The 22268-nt window shown below is 47.9% G+C and overlaps 1 protein-coding gene across 3 annotated transcripts in view; it reads right to left on the reverse strand.

The window, feature by feature from the left end:
- The window catches only part of APLP1 (amyloid beta precursor like protein 1), a 53726-nt gene that overhangs the window by 26417 nt on the left and 5041 nt on the right, over positions 1 to 22268 (reverse strand). For all 3 annotated transcript variants that reach the window (XM_033158091.1, XM_033158090.1, XM_033158092.1), the window contains exons 2-11: positions 19113 to 19280; positions 15162 to 15291; positions 13538 to 13650; positions 10510 to 10688; positions 9913 to 10169; positions 8350 to 8480; positions 7544 to 7618; positions 6437 to 6595; positions 379 to 507; positions 140 to 239 (exon numbers count right to left, since the gene is read on the reverse strand). In XM_033158091.1, coding sequence (XP_033013982.1) covers positions 140 to 239; positions 379 to 507; positions 6437 to 6595; positions 7544 to 7618; positions 8350 to 8480; positions 9913 to 10169; positions 10510 to 10688; positions 13538 to 13650; positions 15162 to 15291; positions 19113 to 19280 — 1441 coding nt within the window. The remainder of the gene's footprint in view (positions 1 to 139; positions 240 to 378; positions 508 to 6436; positions 6596 to 7543; positions 7619 to 8349; positions 8481 to 9912; positions 10170 to 10509; positions 10689 to 13537; positions 13651 to 15161; positions 15292 to 19112; positions 19281 to 22268) is intronic.

Consider the following 22268-nt stretch of genomic DNA (forward strand, 5'->3'; position numbering starts at 1 on the left):
AGGGCCTCATCTAAAGATATTATGATATGGGCAGCTGGGATAAAGAGAGGAGGAGCTCCACCACACACCCCTGAAAGCAATCTCTAGGAAGCCCTCTCCTACCAGCTCAGGCCTTTGGGTCCATCTCATCTAGACCTACCAATGTCTCCTCGAAGCTCTTGGGCAAGCTGAGGGTTCTTGTAGAGCAGTGCCAGACTCTGGTTCATCCGTTCTTCAATGACATGCAGGTGGGTGTAGACCTGGGGATGACAGCAGCCCGGGTTTATTATTGCTCCCCTCCTCCAAGAAGGTGTGAGTGCAGGGACCCCAGACAGGGGCACCTGGGGGGTGGGTGGGCAGGAGGAGAAAGAAGAAGAAGAGGAAGGATGGAAACCAGACCTGGAACTTCATTTGCTCAGCCTTCTCGGGATCAGCAGCTGCCACGTGCTGGTAATGTCGGAGGGTGTGGCGCTGGTCCTTCTGTTCTGCCCGCACGTATCTCTTCAGGGCTAACAGGACACGGTCCGGCTGGGTCAAAGGGAGAGGACAAAACAAAACAAAAAATAAAAAATAAACAGGTTAGGCAGGTGCAGGTGTGGCTCAATGGCAAAACATCTGCTTTGCATGCAGAAGGTCCCAAGTTCAATCCCCAGTATCTCCAGGTAGGGCTGGGAGAAAACTCTCTGCCTGAAACCTTATAGAGCCACTGCCAATCAGTGTGGGAATCATTGAGATAGACCATGGGTAGGCAAACTAAGGCCTGGGGGCCGGATCCGGCCCAATTGCCTTCTGGAGCCGGCCCACGGAAGGTCCGGGAATCACTGCGTGGATCGGCATGGGGATTCTGATCATTCGGGCTGTGCCATTTCCCCCCACTCTCCCTCACACACACCGCGGTGGCGCCTCCTCCCTCCCTCCCTCCCTCCCTCCCTCCCTCCCTCCCTCCTGGCTTCTCCCTGCCCTGCCTAGAGGAAGAAGGGGGCTGGGCTTTGTTGAGCTGTGGTTTGCTGAGTGCCATTTCCGGAGCCAGCCCTTTCAAGCCGCTCATCGTTCCTCCGCTGCCACCGCCAGCCCCTGCCGCTCGCAAGGCACAGGTAAGCAGCCGCTGGGGCTCATCCGGTGCTGTGGAGAAGGGAGGGGAGAGTTGGGGGGATCCCCCCCAAAAAACATATAGTTCGCCCCTCACAAGGTCTGAGGGACAGTGGATCGGCCCCCTGAGGAAAAAGTTTGCTGACCCCTGAGATAGACCAACTAATGGCCTGAGCTCACAGAAACACTTAAGTGAGTGGAGGGGACATAGTTCAGTGGTAGAGCATCTGCTTTGCATGCAGAAGGTTCCAAGTTCAATTCCCAGCATCTTCAAGTTGGAAATGTCTCCAGCTTAAAATCTTGGAGAGCCACTGCCAGCTTCTGATCTAGTCTGGTTTGACTCAGTATAAGGCCACTTCCTACATTTCTATGACCACTGGCTAACCTTCTCCTTTTTTTTGGTATAATTTTTATTTTACATTTTAGAATATTAGAATATTCATTTAAACACCCTTAAAATATCAACGACTTCCCCTCTTCTCTTTCCATGGTTTGTTTTGCAGAACATAAATCCCTGCCTATTTTATATAAACTAATAACCCATTCAGTATTCCATTATAACATCCATCAAAACTTCTTTACACTGTTGAATTTATCTTAATGCTGCCCAGGTTTTCAAAGATACACAATAAACATTTTCCAATCTTCTCTAAACGTATGTTAGTCTTGTTCTCTTATTCTACAGAAGCTCAACATGAAAAAAACTAAGATTATGGCCACTGGTCCTATCACCTGCTGGCAAATAGAAGGGGAAGAAATGGAGGCAGTGAGAGATTTCACTTTCTTGGGCTCCATGATCACTGCAGATGGTGACAGCAGTCATGAAATTAACAGACACCTGCTTCTTGGGAGAAAAGCGATGACAAACCTAGACAGCATCTTAAAAAGCAGAGACATCACCTTGCCGACAAAGGTCTGTATAGTTAAAGCTATGGTTTTCCCAGTAGTGATGTATGGAAGTGAGAGCTGGACCATAAAGAAGGCTAATAGCCAAAGAATTGATACTTTTGAATTATGGTGCTGGAGGAGACTCTTGAGAGTCCCATGGACTGCAAAAAGATCAAACCTATCCATTCTGAAGGAAATCAGCCCTGAGTGCTCACTGGAAGGACAGATCCTGAAGCTGAGGCAGCAATACTTTGGCCACCTCATGAGAAGAGAAGATTCCTTGGAAAAGACCCTGATGTTGGGAAAGATGGAGGGCACAAGGAGAAGGAGACAACAGAGGACGAGGTGGTTGGACAGTGTTCTTGAAGCTACCAACATGAGTTTGACCAAACTGCGGGAGGCAGTGGAAGACAGGAGTGCCTGGCGTGCTCTGGTCCATGGGGTCACGAAGAGTCGGACATGACTAAACGACTAAACAACAACAACAAGTCTGCAAGCTGCGCATATTCCATCAGCTTAAGTTGCCATTCTTCTTTAGTTGGGACTTTGCTCATTTTCCATTTTGGGGCTAACAAAACATGAGCCGCAGTAGTAGCATACATAAATAACCTCTTTTGACACCTGGGAATTTCCGTCTGAATTATCCCCAACAAAAAGGACGCTAGTTTTGTTGTTGTTGGAAAATGTACTTTTAAACCCTCTCCTGATCCTTCATCTGAACAACCTTCATGGCTCCCTTCCCATCTCTTCCCGGGTTATCCTACATCAGAACCAGGCCATGGGACCACAGTGAAAGCCCTGACTAGCGTAAGCTTGCCACATTCCCCTGGTCTCACTGTACTACCCCATTGTCATGGCCCTGCTAGCACACTGGTGGTGCACCTACCCAGGCACAAACTCGCTGTTGCCCTAACATTGCACACAAATGGGCTATCATGAGTGACAAGTGCATTTAAGTGTGATAGGGCTAAATGTTTTCCCTGTGTCTTTTCCTAAAAGAAGGCTCACACCTACTTTCTGAAGTTGGGGACAATTGTTTCCAACCAGCAATGCTTAGAAGCAAGTTGTGCCTCTTCCGTCGGAAAAGAAAGCTGCCCCCGATCCAGGTTTTAGAACCACAGCATAGGAGGATGGTGTGACACCCTCTCCTCTGTTTTCCTGCTGAAAATCACCTCTCAACATTGCAAAGGCACCTTTGGGGCCAAACAGGGAAGGGGATTCAAACAACAAATTGTTTAGGAGAAGAATTAATCTCCCTCCTCACATGACATGGGCCTGAACTGGACTGGGGGTCCCTGCAGCAGTTTCCCCCTGTAAAAGGAAAATGAGATTGATGGCTACCAGCCACGATTACTATGTTTGGTCTCCACTGTCAGGGGCAGAATGCTCTGCTCACGTGCAGGCTTCCCATAGGTACATGGGAACAGGATGCGAGACCAGATGAGCTATTGACCTGATTCAACCAGCTCTCCTTCTGATGTTAGATGTGTCCACTTCCAAGCAATGCTATCAACAACGTCTTTAACGTAACCAGCCAGGATAGCTGAGTCGGCAGAGCAGGAGACTCTTAAACCCGTGGTTGTGGGTTCGAGCCCTACGTTGGGCAAAATATATTCTGCATTGCAGGGGGTTGGACCAGATGACCCTCATGATCCCTTCCAACCCGACAATTCCGCGACAGCTTCCGTGCAACTTTTCTGCGCCCTGCTTCCCCTTCCTCCTCGTATCCTGTCCATTTCCAAGCACCCAAAGGAGGAGCACAATACCCAGCCCTTTGCTTTGCATGGTTTTGATCTGTATTGCTTGGAACACATTCGCCTCGCACTGTTTTTATTACAAGACACAGGATGACAGGGACAAGCATCTTTCTCTTCTCGGAGGTTATTCTAGGCTAACCGTTCCAACCCCCCTCACCCGCCCCCTCAAAATGTGCAGGCAGGGTGGTTTGCTTGTCTGTTATCCTCCCAGATCAACCTTCGTTTCCATCTCTTTCCCCGCGCAGCAAATGCAATAAACAAACAGTTGCTTTATTGTGCATTCATGACACTCAACAACGTGCTTGCTACTGTTCTCCATTCACAACTAGAGGCCTGTTGCAGAGGCCATGGGAGCGACACAGTCCTCTGACTGGAGGGCTTGGCGCTCTGGACAATTATTGCCATTATCATTATTATTAATTGGATTTACACCCTGCCCTTTCTTCCCAAGGAGTTCAGGACAGGGAAGGTAACAGTGCATCTAGGGCAGCATATTCTGGTTCAGTACATCCTGCCAGCCTCCGTCCATTCTCAGCCTGCCCTCCATGCTGTCCCAAAGTTTGTCGTGAGTTCTAATTCTGCCCCAGTGCTCTTGCTCTGCTGCTCAGCACATCAGGTGACCAAAATCTGAACAGAAAATTGTTTCATTGCTCTAATCTTTAATGTCTTTGCAAATGTGCCCTGGAATAGGCAGGAAAAGGCCCCTGATCCTCTTTTCTGGAACGAAGGGATATCAGCCATGCCAAGGAGCGGCTAAGCTGTCTCTGCACTGCCTCCCCCAAATTGCAGGTTAGCAGAGATTTTTTTTCCTCTCTTGGGGGCTGCTGAGGAAGACACCCCTGGACTGCAGGCACCCCAGGCTGCCACTACGTTTGCCTTCAGTTAAGCTGGCCCTGAAACAGCTTGATGAATAACAGGGAAGAGGCTGTACCAGGCATAAGAAGCAGCAGAAAGCACAGAGGAGACAAAGGAGATAAACAGGAAAGGAGCTTGCAAGGAAAGACAACAGAAAGATAAAGGGAGTGGAGAGGGGAGATCTCTTGTACCTTCCTCCCTTTTGCTTATTTTTTGATTACAGGAAGTCCAAAAGTCAGCCTGCAATGGAAACGTAGCAAACAGCCATAATTTTTAGCTCACTGGAATTCTGGTTTCAGAAATTTAACCCATACAAGTTTCAAAAACTCATATTCTCAGCCTTTGCCGGGTAGGGGAAAAAATGCTTTCTTGCTTAAAATGTTTATCAGAGATTCTCAGGAGTTCTATCAGAAGCTGACCCGAACCCACATCTTCCTTTTCATTTTTGGCTCAGCCCTTGCTCCAAGGAGCTCAGGGCAGCAAACATGGTCCTCTTTCCCCGTGTTATTCTCACAACAACCCTGTGAGGTAGAGCTTAGGTTGAGACACAATGAATAAAGGTTCAAAGCCATCCAGTGAGATTCATGGCTGCGTGGAGAGTTGAACTGGATGTCCTGGGCTAAACAGAGAAATTCTAGGCATGTTTGCTTGATGTTAAGTCCCAAAGAGTTCAATAGAGCTTACTCTCTTTTAAAATGTGTCTAAGATTGCTGCCTAATACTTTAGCCGCTGTGCTGCTCTGTGTATGTCCAGATTCCACACTGGAGTTCACAGAGTCCAAGCACACAGAGAACTTGAATTATAAAGGCTGATTCTTACAGGTGATGGGTGTAAAGCATTTACTCATGTAAGCATGTCATGTGCAGTCAGTTACATTTAAATGCACACATACATGGAGTGGCACATCCATGTGCAATGTGAAGCATTCACGTGCATCTACATGAGACTGGGCACGTGCTGGACAAATGTGTCCTGTATATTAACATGCCCAGATCTGTAGTTAGTGCAGAGCACAAGGGAGTCTGGGTAATAAGGTCTCCAAGGAAAAACAAAAAGATCTTTAACAGAGGGGGTGATAACAATGAGGGAGAAGAAAGAGTCTGAACTACAAAAGGACAAGTTAATGCATTTTTTTTAACCCCTCATACTTTCCCCTACAAAAGGGAGCTGCTTAAAGTGGCTTACAAACAAAAGCAACAATGATCTTATAAAAACTAATTTAACGGTGGAAGGTTCACAGGCTATGAAGGACTTGCTCACAAATTCATTGACAGCTGCACAAATTATTATAGCCAGGAAGTGGAAGGGGCAAGCAGAATATAAAATGGAAGAATGGCATAAAGAGGTGTGGGATATAGCTATTAACGATAAGTTAACATGTGCCATTAAGGTAAGACGGGGAATACGCAGGAGAAATGATTTTGAGGAGGATACGGAGGGTGTTTGCAGAATTTGTGCTGTTAAAACGGAAAGGGGTCAAACCATCGCAAGACGTGCTGACATTCTGGGAGGTTGGATAGTTACAGTGGAATGGTCTCGGTGGGTGGGGTGCACATTTTTATTCTTACTTATTTATGATTATGGCTTTGTAAAAAAAAATTATATAAAAAAGAATGTATAAAATGTAAATAAATGTATAAAATATAAAAAAGAATGAAAATGAAAAACAAAACAAAAACTAATTTCACAAAACCAAAAAGACGCAAAAGGCCCAAAGAGTGGTGCCATTCGAGGGAGGCCATGGCATCCAACCAGGTAAAGGTAAAGGTAAAGGTAAAGGTAAAGGTAAAGGTAAAGGTAAAGAACAGCATCCCTGAGCAGCTTCCCACCCAACTCATCCCCTCCCTCCTCTATATGCTTTTCCTTACCTGGGGATTATCAGTCTGCACAGCAGTCAGGTAGCTCTCTAGTGCCGCCCGTCGATTATCGTTGAGCAGGGCCACCACACGGGCCAAATGGGTCTCGACCAGCCGCTGCCTCTCTCGAGACACCTGCTCCTCCAGCGTCTGAAGGATGGACTGGAAGTGCTGGGTCAGCCAAGAGAGAAGGCGAGATGGTCATGAAGTTAAATGTATCTGCTGGGGCCAAAGGGTGATGGTCTGGGGACATCTGGTGCTGCACAGCACCGCTGAAGTTAAGCAGATGTACAAGCCCTCCCACGCTGCCCCCTTCAACACCTGACCCTGAGTTTTGGGCGGGTGGGAGGAGCAAGCCGCCTGTCAATCATGTGAAATAGCAATTGCGTGATGTGATTGACGTGCGGGTAGCTATGCCCACCAGTCAGAATTGGCCCATGGGGTGGGGGCAGAAGCAAAAAAGATTCCCCACGGGTTAGTGTGGGATTTTTGGAGAGGTTATAGGAGGGGTTGGACTGATGGAGGCCCCAGTAAATACACCTGCAGAGACGAAACATGAAGTTAATTCATATGCTTTCTTCCATAAAATAGCAGATTGGGAACGGGGGAAAGAAATGACACCATTTCAAAAAAAATAAAAAATATAGACATTCCAAAACCAGCATTCAAAAATGTAAAAAATTACAAAAGGAGCCAAAAATAGCAATGAAAGAAACTTTAAATGTGTTATTTTAAACGTGTTTTAATTTATTTTGGGAATTGTATCCTACCCTTCCAACAAATTCCCAGTGCAGCTGGCATTTTTAATACTGGCATGAAAAATACCCCCCCCCCAGCATTTAAAAGCATAGAAACAATCTGTCCAAGATGTAAAACAATTTCCAAACGAGCACCATCATTAAAGAAAAACACCTGGGAAAAAGGAAGCTGGGATAGATGCTTTTTTTTTAAGCCCATTAAAAAGTCTCAAAGGCTCCATTCACACTTTGATAGGTAAAGCGTTCCATAGCTGTGGGGCCATCACTGAAAAGGTCCTTTGTTATGTTACTAATGTGATTTGATTTTACTGGCAAGGCGTCTCCAGAGCTGATTTCAATACAATTCTTCTCCAGTCCTCACCTCATTGAGTGCCTGACGATCCGTCTTTGGCAGGTTTTTTGCTTGGTTGTCTGCCTCGGCCCACTCCTTCATCACCTGTTGAATTGAAATGAAGTGATGAGGTGCGGACGATGCTCCCACGAAAAGGCCCACATCTCTTCCTGCCACAAACCCTGACCCCGTGATGCAGTTCCTATTATGTCCTCTCACCCTACATCTCCAGTATCACTCGTCAGGCTTGAAGGCATGCATTTTATATACTGGATATTGCTGTTTGGTATACAGCAGGCACGTCCGAGGTTTTTTGGGGTGGGGCGCTCAGGGTCCCGGGATGGACCAGGGACACCCCACAATCAACCGGTGGATCGCGATCGACCGGTTAGACATCCCTGGTATAGAGTAAACTCAACATTTAGAGATGGAATTATGGGCAGGTGTCCCAGGTGACCGTTTGGAGCCCCTGCCACAGACTCTCTCCTATCTATCCACTCAGCAGCCAAAACAAAACAATCAGCTCATCTTCACTCGTAAAGCTGGCCTGCATGACAGGCATTGTGTTAACACTTGGATTGTCTTATTCATGGGGAAAATTTACAACATCAAAGCCTATTGAGCAAGATGTGCCTCTGAGCAATTGTGATCAAATTCACACACGCAAATTTATCATCTTATGCGACGAGGAGGACAAATTGTGCCTTCTAAGTTGTGAAACAGGCTAGCGATGCATTGAAGAGGTTCACAATTTAAGCAAAGGGAAGTGTGTTGCACCAAGGACACCCCTCACTAGGGATGACAGTTGCTCTAGAGCTGCGCCCCCCCCCAATCACCTCGTTGATCTGTCTCATGCGCCGTTCCTCCAAGTCCATCTTGGCACGCAGGAAGTTGGCATGTTCGTTCCCATCTCCGGGCATTTCGAAATAAACGTCCACTCCATCGGTGGGGCGAGGGGTGGGGGCCACTGCAAACACAGGAAGTGCATTACACAAGGCGCCGTGCCTTGGGCTTCCCACCCACACAAAACATGCCCCGCAGGACAGGGGGCTCCCCAATCAGGTGAGGTATCCCCTTCTCCAACCTTCTAGATGCCATTGAACTCCAGCTCCCATCAGCCCCAGGGTGATGGGAATCATAGTCCAATAACCTCTGGAGGAAGCCATGTTGGCAAAGGCTGTAATATAGCTTCACATGGCATAACGGGCCCGACCCACGTTATTTTTCAGTTGCTGTTTCATTAATAATGTTTTGTAGATTGTAACTGTTTTATAGATTATTTGTTGATTATTTTATATGATTTATGCTGTACAGACAACTTGCAATTTATGAAGGGGTTACGTTCCAAGGCACTGCATTTAAGTGAAATCGCATATATTTCAAACAACGATGAAAAAGGCTGCAAACACCTCAATCCGCCCCTTCCCCACTCTGCCCTCTTTTGTGACTTTTTCGGGTCACTTCCAAGTTCAGCATGATGTGCACATGCACGGTTGCGCGTGTACTGGACGTGCCTAAAACGGTCGCTGCCTGTATTTGTGACGTTCTACCATGTTATTGTTTCTTCCTGTTTGTAAGCCACTTTGAGATCCATTTGAATGAAAATCTAAACTATACATTAAATTGAATCAAACCCCACTTCTTATAAAAACTGTACAGGACAAAAAACACCACTGAATTCTCAGCTCCCCATGGCTCCTCACAGAGTGAGGCGGGAGTGCCCCCTTGTGCCCCCCCCGGAGCTGTGTCGGCTGAGGGATGCGCTGGCTCACTGTGTCTGCCCCTTTGTGTCAGGAAGAGCCAGGTTCCGAGCTCCCTCTAGAACAGGCGCCCCATTGTGAGGAGGACGAGGAGGAGACGTGACCAGGAGAAGCAGCGCTGAACATTTCCGTCTCGTCCCACCACCCCTTGTAGCTGGTTGCTGGCTCCATGCGCCCCTCCTTTCATGTGCTAACATCTGCAGCAGGGATTCCATGAACTTCGCCCTTCAGAAGTGCCCCGAATGGGAACGCTGACTTCACCCACTCTCAGAAAAACAAAGTACAGCTAGGTTCAGGTTCCATTTCTGGAGATAAGCATCCTCAGTAGGCCTCTCTCATCCTTGCTTTTTATAAGACAGATCAACAGGGCCTCCCAGAAAGGTGAGGGAAAGGATGGAGGAGGATGGAGCTCCTCCTCCTCCCTCCTGCTACTTCTAGAGAGGTGAACAGGCAAGTGAGGAAGAGCAGGTGGGGAACCTGTAGCCCTTCGGATGCTGTTGGACTACAATTCCCATCATCCCCGTCTATTGGCCACACTCACAGGGGCTGAAGGGAGCTGGAGCCCAGCAACATCTGGTGGTCCACAGCTTCACCATCCTGGCTCCAGTCGCTAGCCCTGCCCTGTCCTCCAGAGCTTACCTTTGATATCCTCTTCGGTGGTCTGTGTGGTGGTCGTGATGGTAGTCTGGGTGATGCTGTCGTCATAGTAACCTGGCTCCACGAAATAGTCATCCCAGGCAGCAGGGAAAGGGTCGGGGTCAGGGGCACTATCTCCAGGGCTCTCCTCCTCATCATCCTCGTCCTCCTCCACCTCTTCATCTTCATCCAGGTCCCCTTCCTCCTCCATTTCCAGGCTCTCTTCCTCTGTTGGGATGCGTCCTGTCGGAACCTTGTTGCTGGAGAAAGAACCACCTGGTCAGGAGACTGCGCAACAGATACTTAAAAGGGAAAGGTGTGCATTTTTCCCTTTTCCTTTTTGGCGAGGGGGGAACTGTGTATGGAACACCTTGCAGAACATCTTAAACAGTGCGAATGCTACCTGGGTGGAAGCAAATAGGGCCTTGAATTTTGCACAATTAAAAACCTGAATTCAAATAAATTCTGATTATTTTGTGGGGGGTGGGAATATATTGCAATTTCCCAACATGGATCCTCTTAAGCTCCAAAGTGTCCCATACTGCACGCCATCAACATTAAGGGGTGAGTGGCACGTGCAGCTTGGGGTCGCTTGCTCACCTGTGCAGGGCCTCCTCTCTCAGATGGGCAAGAATCTGGGGCGTTTCAGTGGCTTGTTCCAGCCTGAGAGCTGTGGGGCGTGCAGGGCAGCACACATATTCGACCCCACGGAAGCGGTCTGCCCCACAGGGCAACAGCATGCCATAGCTGTGAAGCTCCAACTCCTCACCGCTGCAGGCCTGGGAATGGGAGATGAACAATGTCAGAGTGCTGCCAAGTCACTCATTGGCTCAGTTCAGGCATCAAGCCAAAGCATTATTTGCACTAGCCATTGTGCTTTGAACCTGTGCTATGGTTTGAGCTTCAAGATGTACAGCAAGCAAGCCATGGTTCGCAACCACTTGTCTCCTTTCATTTTCCATCTGCTCAACACACACGGTCACACCTCTCACCATGGGGCACTGGGGCAGCAGCCTCTTTTAAAGCAGAACAATGACCCTAACTGTGGTTTGTGACTTCAGATGCTACAGCAAACCATGGTTAGTACAAACCACGGTTTGCAAACCACCCCCAGTTTGTGGTTTGGATATTCTTATTTGGCAGGCTTTCACAGAACATGGTTTGTAAACTGGCATAAATAGGCAGACACAGTACCAATTCATGGTTTGCAAATTATGTTTGAATGCAACCAATTCTCACTGTGAGGTTGGTAAACTTTACATTTAAAAGAAAATTAAAATTCTGCATTGAAGTATCAAAAACTCTGTTACGAGGAATACCAAACAAATCATGCAACTTGTAGACCTTTTGCAAATTAAACACATCTACATGATTTCTCTCGCTGTGCATGAAATATTCTACACTTTAAAACTGGTTTTTCCTAATTTATCCCATTTTCTGCTACTCCAGAGTGGGGCAGGGCAAAGAAGAAATAACACAGGGACATGAAACCTCATCCCTTAGCTGGAAGCCTTATCCTGCAGCCATTCTTGTTTCTGAGATTTTGGCAGCCACTGAATGCACTGTGCCAACATTATCTTTGTACTCATGAGGTCTAAAAACTTTTTTTTTTTAAGGAAACCTGTGTTCTTAGGAAGCCCTATCTTATTTTACTCCTCAGATTAAGAATATAACCAATAAAGACCTCATCCTCCATTTATTAACTGCAGTGAGATTAGTGAATGCAAAAAAAGAGGGAAACTTTAAATGCATATCTTTTTGAAGCCTGGATTTCACAAATATTGGACAGTGTGTTTATGGACAAATTAACTAGTTCACAAAAGGAATATTCACCTTGGGGTGGGGGGAAAGACTCACACCTTCTAAACGACATGGTATCCTTTTATTGACTTGACTAAGAGAACCAGACAGGGTTTTCACCCTCCATCGATTTATGGAACCTTATGGAGCGACACTTTCATTTGGCTGCCTTTCTTGGAACATGTAAAACTACAACCATCAGCTCCTATTTTTTCTTCTTCTCTGTATGCCTGCTAAGCTCTGCATTCCTTGTATGGCTATGCTTTGTAACTTGAAATTAAAAAGCAGCAAAAAAAACCCACACTATTTTTAAAAAAGGAAGCTAAATTCCATATCTTTTTTCTGTGCTATTGCGAAATTGCCACACACACACACACACACACTTTGACCATACCAGGAGCAGGCAGCCTTTTGGTGCCCAAGGACCACATGTTAGTGGGTAGGATCCAGACCTCCCTCGTCCCCTGTTCACAAATGCACCCAGTTCACACAAACTCTCCCCTTTATCACTTATCTGACATGCAGACTCACAATCCCAGACACCCACATTCCCTCAGTATTCCCCTCCACTCACACACAACACAACAGCTGGCTAGCTCTGCAGGAACATCCATGTTTCCTCTGCTCCCCAGCCCAAAAAGTCAGCGGTAAAAATGACTTGCTTGACATGATGTACAGTATTATTTGTTTATTTATTTTATTGCTATACCGCCCTATACCTGAAGGTCTCTGGGTGGTTCACATGAAAAATCACTTACATAAAATCAAAACAAAAACCAGATTACCCCCCCCTCCTGAAAAGAGCCAGCATTTTAAAAAGGGTATAGGATGTCAGGTCAGGCAAAGGCCTGGTTGAAGAGGAATGTTTTTGCCTGGCGCCTAAAGATGTATAGTGAAGGCACCAGGCGAACTTCCCTGGGGAGAGCATTTCATAGACTGGGAGCCACTGCAGAGAAGGCCCGTTCTCATGTTGCCACCCTCCTGACCTCTCGAGGAGGAGGCACATGAAGAAGGGCCTCAGAAGATGATCTCAGGGTCCAGGTAGGTTCATATGGGAAGATGCGGTGCTTAAGGTATTGTGGTCCTGAGCCGTTTAAGGCTTTATAGGTCAAAACCAGCACTTTAAATTGGGCCCGGACATTAATCGTAGGTTGCATTATATCACGGTCAGCCTCCAGGGACATTTAACAGGAAACTTGGGAGGTTAAAAGTTATCATTGCTAGCATCCTACTTTGCGAGGAAGCGGTGAGGGTTATCAAAAACCAGCCTGTAACTGCGGCACAAACACTCTCTCAACATCCCTTAAAGCAGTGCTTCCCAAACTAGGGCCTCCAGCTGTTTTTGGACTACAACTCCCATCATCCCTAGCTAGCAGGACCAGTGGTCAGGGATGATGGGAATTGTAGTCCAAAAAAGAACAAAAAACAACCGGAGACTCAAGTTTGGGAAAACACTGTTTTAAAGAGTCTTGGCAGCCTCTTCACCTTCAGCAGAGCTTGCCTTAAAGAAGGGTAGGAAGCCTGCAGTCCCTGACTTGTTTTCAAGTCCCTGGAGAAAGGGAAAGAGGGCAGGTGGAGGATATGCTAAAATGTGCAGAGCGTTGGAAGAGGGAGTTTTCTACAAACCATCAACTGAGACCTTGGGCAAGAGTGACCTGCCCTTCCCAAGGCTGCCCACTCAACGGTGGGGAAAAGAGAGAGAGGAATGGGGAGGCTGGCAGGTTGCTCCTGAGGGAATGTGATTCTCAACTGGAAAAAAGAAGGATCGCCACCCTTGCTTTAAAGTATCTGCTACTTTCCCTTCACTAAGGTGCCCCCAGCTGCTCACCTCTTTGGCCACGCTGTGCCAATATAAGTAGGTCTCGCATGAATCCATTTTTTCTTGGTGCAGGAATTTGCACTTGTCGGGCACGAGGAGAGCTTCGCTCACAAATTCACCCACTGGAGAAGGAACAGAAGGAGGCAGCGTTACAATTTATGACTTTTTAAAATAAAAAATCCCACCCATCCTTGAAAGAATTCAAAGCAGCGTGCATGGCCCATTTTATCCTCACCACAATCTTGCAAGGTAGGTAGGTTGGAGTGACAGATCCAAAGTCATGAAGCTCACTGTGTTGGTTAAGTGGGAATTTAAACCTGAGTCTTCCCAAGAATGATAGAGTTGGAAGCGACCCTGAGGGTCATCTAGTCCAAATCCCTGCAATGCAGGAATATGCAGCTGTCACTTATGGGGATCGAACCTGCAACCTTTCTAACCCAACCTTCCCCAACCTGGTGCCCCCAGATGTTTTGGACTACTACTCTCATCCGTCCCAGCCAGCATGGGCAATGGTAAGAGAAGATGGGTGCTGCAAGTCCAACAACATCTGGGGATCCAAGGTTGGGAAAGGCTGATGTTGGTAGAGCATGGGACTCTCAATCTCAGGTCCATGGGTTCAAGCCCCACGTTGGGTAAAAGATCCCTGCATTGCAGGGGGTTGGACTGGATGACTCTCGTGGTCCCTCGCAACTATGATTCTATGATGGACAAATAGTCTGAATCTTCTATAAGCCAGCTTCCTAGATAGCAAGCTTCTCATAGTCATGCAGCTTGCAGTCGGTCCATACGAAGTTCTCATCAGCCCCAGTAAGCATGGCTAATGCTAAATGGAGGGCACCAGGTTGGGGAAGGCTGCCCTTAGCACTGCAGCACACTGGTGCTTGCTCCTTCTATTTCCCAGTACATTTCTGAGCACAACTCAAAGTGCTATTGCTGACCTTTAAAGCCCTAGAGGTTTTAAAGGTCACCACTAGCACTTTGAGTTGTGCGCAGAAATGTACTGGGAAATAGGTCATTTACCATAAGGAGCGTCTCCAACCCCATCGTTCTGCCCGGACACTGAGGTCCAGCTCCGAGGGCCTTCTGGCAGCTTCCTCACAGTGAGAAGTGAGGTTATAGGGAACCAGGCAGTGGGCCTTCACAGTGGTGGTGCCCACCCGGTGGAACGCCCTCCCATCAAAAGTCAAGGAGCTAAATAACTAGACAACCTTTAGAAGACACCTGAAGGCAGCTCTGTATAGGGATGTTTTTAATGTTTCATGTTTTGATATGTTTTTGAATATGCTGGAAGCCGCCCAGAGTGTCTGGGGCAACCCACTCAGATGGGTGGGGTGCAAAATTAAACAAACAAACAAACAAACAAACAATAGCAGCTCAGTAGGAAAGCACTTGCTTTACAAGCAGAGAGACAACGATCTGCAGGGTCTAGACCAGGAATGGGGAACCTCTGGCATTCTCCATGCTGATCAGCTCCCATCAGCCCCTGTCAGTTTAGCCAATAGTAAGGGATGATGGGAAGTGAGGTCCAACCACACCTGGAAAGCCACAGCGTCTCCAGCCCTGGTCTACATGAAATACAGCAAGTACAGCTCTCGTGCCAACTCCCTGCGACTGCTCCTCATCTGGCACTTACCCAGACACTGATAGGGCACCACGATGTGCTGGTGGCCTTTGCATTTGGGCCTCCCCTTCTTGCACCAGTTGTCGATTGTGACAGGCTGGGTGCCCTCCACGGCGTTGGTGATCTGCAACTCGGGATACACCTGCGGGTGGTGCATAGAAGAGGCACACAAATCACAGCAGGGAATGGGAGACAGGGAAAAGCAGGGAGAGGGAACACTAGAGCTTTTGATCCTTACGATGCATCAAAGAACAATGGCACATGCATACACTTCCTCCCTCCCGCTCTGAAGGAGCGCCTTAGAGTGGCATACCTGGAGTTCCTAAGTACAGCCGTGGCCCTACCATGAGGCAGAGGGAGGCAGCTGCCTCAAGCGGTAGGTGCTGAGGGGCAGGGAGGAACAGTGAGGTGTTGGGAGGGCCATCTCTGCACGCTAGGTGGCCTGTTCTGAACCCCATAAGCTAGCCTGACGCCTTCAGATGGGGTACAGGATGCTGCCCTGTGGGTGGTGTTGACGCCAGCTTAACTGAAAGTCTTCTCTGACACGTTTTTGTACAATGAAGGGGAGAGGTTGTCAACCTGTCCTTCGCCTCAGGCAGCCTCTTGCCTGGTTGCCACCAAGGTCTGGAGATGAGAGCTCCTTCAGATCGTACTCTGGGCTCAGATTCCATGTTCAAGGCACCGGAGCGGGTGGGTGGGTTGCAAGCACAAAAAAGAAAAATCCCATTTCCCAAACAAGAGCAGGGTGAACCTGAAGGGGCAAGGGACAGCCAGCTCATGATAAACTTTGGTGCCTGAGGTGGAAAATGGCATCCTTCTGCCAATGTGTCTCATATATACCTGCCCATACCCCAAACACATTTTCAGAAGCCATTTTCTGGATATTCCTGCCAAATGCAGCAAGACCAGTAGCCACAAGAGACAGTGACTTTTCAGTGGTGGCTCCTGGCTAGGGAATGCCTTCCTCACTTGTTCACTGCATTGTGCTCTTGTCAGCACCAAGCGAAGACCTTTGTCTTTCCCCAGTTTCTCTCTCTCCAGTTTTAGAACTTTTAAAAACCGTTCTTTATGCTATTGCTGTTTCTCTTGCTGGTTTTAACTATTTCTGTGGTCTATATTATTATTATTATTATTATTATTATTATTATTATTATTATTATTATTTCTTCATTTATTCAAAAAATTTATATACCGCTTAACTACAGCAGTCTCTAAGCATTTTGCAAGCTATACAATCAAACGACAATTGAAAAAAGCCTGCTGGAATTTTTAAAAAGTCTTCAGTAGATGTCGGAGGTTCGGTGGGACTGGGCCCGTAGTATGGCTCCGGGTGGATTTGTGAGTTTAACTTTTATTTGTGAACTGCACAGAGGACTTTTTGTTAACTGCAGGTAGAAAATCTGCCGCTACAACTCTGGTTTGTTTGAACAACAGTTGTGCTGGAGACTACGGTAGATAGAGCCCTATGGACCATCTTTCTCTCCCCTCTGCAAATACTTTGACACCCTCAAAGGTAATCCAAAATCTGCCTCTTCTTTGCTGTAGGACCACCTTTGGGAAAGGCACAGAGCTGCAGTGTTTCTTCCAGGGCAAGGATGGCTATGGAGGTGCTTTTCTGCTTGCTTCCCTCTTATATCATTTGGCTGGGCTAATTTGTCTGCGCCTTTTGACTTAAATCACCACTTAATGGTCTGTTTACTACAACACAAGGCATACGTAAGGCGCTTTGAATACTTGAGCATAAATGCAGATGTGGTGTTATTATCCCCATACTGCAGACAGGAATGCTGAGAGGGGGTGGCTGGGCTAGGGCCAGCTGATGATTTCATGGCAGCTGAGAGAGCTTAAACTTCGAGGAAGGGTCATAGCTCAGTGGTAGAGCATCTGCCTTGCATGCAGAACGTCCCAGGTTCAATCCCCAGGTAGGGCTGGGAATGTCCAAGTCCGTACTGAGAGCATGCAGGCGTCCTGCGCCTTCTCTGAAAACCAAGTGCTTATTATGATCTGGATTAACAGGGGGTAGTGGGAGGGAGGGATGACTCTCTTATTACGGCAGGTAGTTGGACTTTCCTGATGCACCAGTGGTGCAGATGCTTGTTTTGGGTGGAGTGGGGTGGGGGAGTGGCACTGCCAATAACATTCACAAACAGGGGGGCACTTGTATTTGATAGTGGCCTTGCCAAATGCATCTGTTTCAGCATGGGAGAGAGAGGTCCTAAACAAAGCAGGAGGGCAGACAGCTTGGTGCATGCGAGACAGGCAAACAGAGAGTCTGGTGCCAATGCTTCTGGGTGCTTGTGTACTTGAGGGGCTGTCTATCAAGGCATTTTGAGATGGAGTGGGGACCTCTGACGGTCCTTATATACTCCACTGATGCCAACAACCAGCACCCGTGTTGTTTCGTTGGCATCAGTGGAACAGGCTTCCTCAACCTCGGCCCTCCAGATGTTTTGAGACTACAATTCCCATCATCCCTGACCACTGGTCCTGCTAGCTAGGGATCATGGGAGTTGTAGGCCAAAAACATCTGGAGGGCCGAGGATGAGGAAGCCTGGTGTAGAACCTGGACAACCGGGGTTCAAATCCCCACTCATCTCACTGGGAGAGCTTGGGCCAGAGACCAGCTCTCAGCCTGACCTACCTCACAGGGTTGCTGTGAGGAAAACATGAGGGAGGGGGGAAATTGTGCATGCCACCTTGAGCCTCTTTGGATGCAAAGATAGCAGCACATAAAAGATACCAGCAAACATTACTTTCAGCGCTCATGCCCCCAGACACCTCAGCGTATAGGGAATGGCAGCAGGCAAAAGGACAACATTCTAGAAGTGATCTCATTTTTTATTTTCTTGCTCAATAGGTTTATAGGCCATCCAATAAGCTTAGCATTGTATACATATAAATAATAATAATAATAATAATAATAATAATAATAATAATAATAATAATAATTTATACCCCACCCATCTGACTGGGTTTCCCCAACCACTCTGGGTGGCTTCCAACAGAACACTAAAATGCAATAATCTATTAAACATTAAAAGCCTCCCTAAACAGGGCTGCCTTCAGATATCTTCTAAACGTCTGGTAGTTGTTTTTCTCTTTGACATCTGGTGGGAGGGCGTTCCACAGGCCGGGTGCCACTACCGAGAAGGCCCTCTGCCTTGTTCCCTGTAACTTGGCTTCTTGTAGTGAGGGAACTGCCAGAAGGCCCTTGGCACTGGACCTCAGTGTCCGGGCAGAACGATGGGGGTGGAGATGCTCCTTAAGGTATACTGGACCGAGGCCTTTTAGGGCTTTAAAGGTCAGCACCAACACTTTGAATTGTGCTCAGAAATGTACTGGGATGCCCAGTACATACATGGAATGCCCAGGTAACTGACCTGTTTGGTTTCACTGATGAATCTATTCCTGGTGCATGTGTGTGGTTCTTTGTGTACATTTATGACTGAACAGGCAATGGGAAATATGTCTGCCTGAAACCCTGGATAGCTGCTACTAAGCTAGCTGGACAAAAAATCAGCAGATATAAGGCTAGTTCCTAACCACATCAAAGAGCCTTGGGTCATTTCTCTGGACCCGGTTATAGAATAGAAATGGGCTTCAATGGATTGAGCTGGTAGGTCAGTGCTTCCCAAACTTGGATCGCCATCTGTTTTTCAACTACAGTTCCTATCATCCCTGACCATTTGTCCTGCTAGCTAGAGATGGTGGGAGTTGTAGTCCAAAAACAGCTGGAAACCCAATTTTGCGAAACGCTGTGGATGACAAAGACAGGGACGGCCAAGGTTAGATTCACAATGGGTGTGGGTGTGTGTGGGTGTGTAGACTCCTGTGCAGGGTTAAGCATATGGTTCAGGGTGAATTGAAGCAGAATTGGAAGGTGGAGATGGGACAAGGCAAAAAGGAGAAGGAGGGCTCGAGGAAGCACTGGGCGTGGAAGAGGAGCAGGCGAGTGCTTGATACCTCCTGGCAGTAGCTCCGGATCTCCTCACTGGTGTGGAAGCAGGTGTTGGTGCCGAAGGCATCAGGCTCCCAGCGCCCTGTCTGTACATTGAGATGCAGGACCAGCTTCCCACAGAACATGGCCACTTGGGGAGTCCCGAGTGCCGGGCCAAGGGCCGCCCCCATCCCCTGCAACACACAAAGGGAAGAGAGAAGTGATAAGACGGACACGTTCTGCAAAACACCAGACACACATTTGGGTCACGTTGAACAGTCTCCTCCTGGTAGGGCACCTCCCAGAGCTAGCAGGGAAGGGTGTTCCCCGGCCACATCACTCACATGACCCCCCACGAAGCCTCGCATCTTCGCATCTACCTGCCCTTCTGCTGTTTCCCTCCCTCCCCCATCTTTGTTTGCACCATCTCTCTGTCTCTCTCCGTCTTCTCCTCCTCAGCAACCGTGGGGATGTTGTTGCTGTGGCAACCGCTCCCCATGGAGTTGCCAGATCTTCTCTGTTGCCATGGAGACCAGCTCCCAGATGGAAATTAATACTGCATCACCAGCCCCTCCCTCAGCAGTTTCTCATCTTGGGCCCACTCCCACCAGGCAGCACCACCACCTCCTCCTTGTCTTCCTCGCCGCCCCCCCACCACTCCCAGCTCACTTTCCTTCCACTCCTTTTCTATATTCCTTCATCTAGAATCTCACTATGCTGCCATCCATCTCTGTCCAAATGCCATCCCCCCCTCCCTCAGATTCCTCCCTCCCTCCCATCTCAGTCAGTGTTTCTCACAGTCCCGCTTCATTGGGCCTCCACAGCTGGCACCCACTAGAGACACAAGGTGTGGGGCGAGCAGGGGCTCCCCCACCTTATCATTCTCCTGTGTCCCGTGCTGGCCCCTCTCCACTTCCACTAAGGGATCCAGGCCTCTGAGGGCCACTGCAGCACCAGTGTGCCTGGTTCAGTGACAACAACGCTGTTTTCATAACTTCATCCGGCTGGACCAAAGGCACAAACAAGGCCTTATTCACCACAGTGTCCAAGGTAGCAAGTCAGAAGGCGGCACTAGAAAGGGGGAGTCAAGGCCCCAGCTAAACAAGCAACTGTAGGCTAAGGATAGATGGGTCTGTTAATTTCAGTTCCTCCCCCTTGCTCTTTTTTCTAATCTTATGCTCAGTTCTCCACATTTTCACATCAGTTCACGAATATGAAAAGTCCTCATGAAAATTTTTGTGCTGATTCCTCCTAATATGTATGTGTTTTATGCAATTCTCCCTAATTCATGTTTACAAGCAAAACACATTGTTTATGTTACTTCTGCTAGCATAGTATATTTTTACTCTCATATATGCATTTTTGTACATATTGCATGCTTGGAGAGGTGCACTGCAAAATTCAGAGAGACGTGTGAATTTCAAGGGATAGAATCCTAGAATTGTAGAGTTGGAAGGGACCGTGAGGGTCATCTAGTCCAACCCCTTGCAATGCAGGAATCTTTTGCCCAACGTGGGGCTCAAACCCACGACCCTGAGATTAAGAGTCTCATGCTCCACTGACTGAGCTATCTCAGCATGGTTGCATTTCAGTTTCTGTGCTGCCTCGGAAAGCGAGAATTATAACACTAACCAAACTGAACTTTCTCCCCTGATTCCTAGCCACAGGTTCCTCACCCTTGACCAGAACAGCCCAGCATTTCCCCAACATTTTCCTGACAGAGGCAATTCAAAACAGCCAGGCAGAAATGTGGCACAACCTTCCACAAAACACCAACATTCACAACAGGGAATTCATTTATTTCCAAAACCATCTCTGTGTCAAAAAAATTTTTTTGTCTCCATACAGAAAGCCAACACATTAGTGTGTTTGCTAGGCATCCTAGACTCACCCTTCAAACATACCGGTAGCTATTTTACACCCACCACAGAATTTATAAGATGTGCAAGTCCATTTTTAATTTAAAAGCAAAACAACCAAACTAAAGGGGGCATTTAATTAATAAAACATTTGGTAATTGCAAACTGAACTGAATCTCTTCCCACTCTCCTAGCTAAGGCCAAAGCAATAAGAGGTCTGGAAGGAATCAGAGGGATGTAGCCAGCTAAGTCGTACCCAGAGTAGTCCCACTGAAATGAATGGGTGACACGATATTACGATTTATTAACTTACATATTGCTTACATTCCAAAATGGCCTCTAAGCAGTTTCCAAGCACAAAATTGCTTACAAAATTCATACGCAGTTGAAATGCACAATGAAGTCAGCCATGCCCATTCCTTTCAATAGGTCTACTCCGGGTAGGACTAGCATAAGATACAACCCATCGGAAGTCCAAATCTGGAGAGACAAATTGCAAGCAGTGCTGGCTCCAGGCCAAGGATGGGGGCCAGTCTGAGAAAGGGCTACAGACACACAGAGTTTGTTTTAAGCGTGGGTGTAGCAAGAGCAAACTAAGCACTTGAGGGACAAGTGTAAAGAGGAGCTGCAGGAGGACTATGAGTGTGGGGGAACCTGTGGTGCTAGCAGCGGGGGGGGGGGAAGAGAGGAGATGGAGGGAAAGCAAAGATGGCTTTGGTTCCGGCTAGGAGAACCAGCGGTGGAGCTGCAAAAAGACTTCTCTGCCACTCCCACTTCCCCTGCAGTCTCCGCTCTGCCTGGATTGAACTAAGGATCTCGGGTTTTCCTGCTTTTGGGGAGGAGGGAGAAGGTGACAGCTTGAGGCAAGGGAGGGAGATTAGGAAGACCTGCTCTGCAATCCCCCCAAGAGATGGGGGGGGGTGGACAGTGCAACCAGGAACACACGTCAGGTACATACGGGGCCTGTACTTTCCCTCCAAGCTGGCGGAGGGTGGCGGCAGCAGCGGGGTGTGTGTGTGGGAGAATAGAACAAGCAACTCTGTGTGTGTGTGTGTGTGTGTGTGTGCAAGGAGGAGGACAATGGAGAAGTGAGGCCTGGATTAAGTTGGATCCCGTGGCTAAGCTGCTGCTCTGAGCGATTAAGCAGCTGCTGCAATTTGGTTGCAGGCTGACCTCCCTGCAGGCCAGGGTGGAGTGGGGTTAGGCATCAAAAACAAAAAGGGGGAGGGGTGCAGAAAAAAGGAGAGGCCTGAGTCATCACCCCCTCCCCCCAATCAGACCCTGACCAAGAATCTGGGGGGTGCCCGCGAATACACACAGCGG

This window comes from Lacerta agilis, chromosome 8, assembly GCF_009819535.1.
Source record: "Lacerta agilis isolate rLacAgi1 chromosome 8, rLacAgi1.pri, whole genome shotgun sequence".
NCBI lineage: Eukaryota > Metazoa > Chordata > Lepidosauria > Squamata > Lacertidae > Lacerta > Lacerta agilis.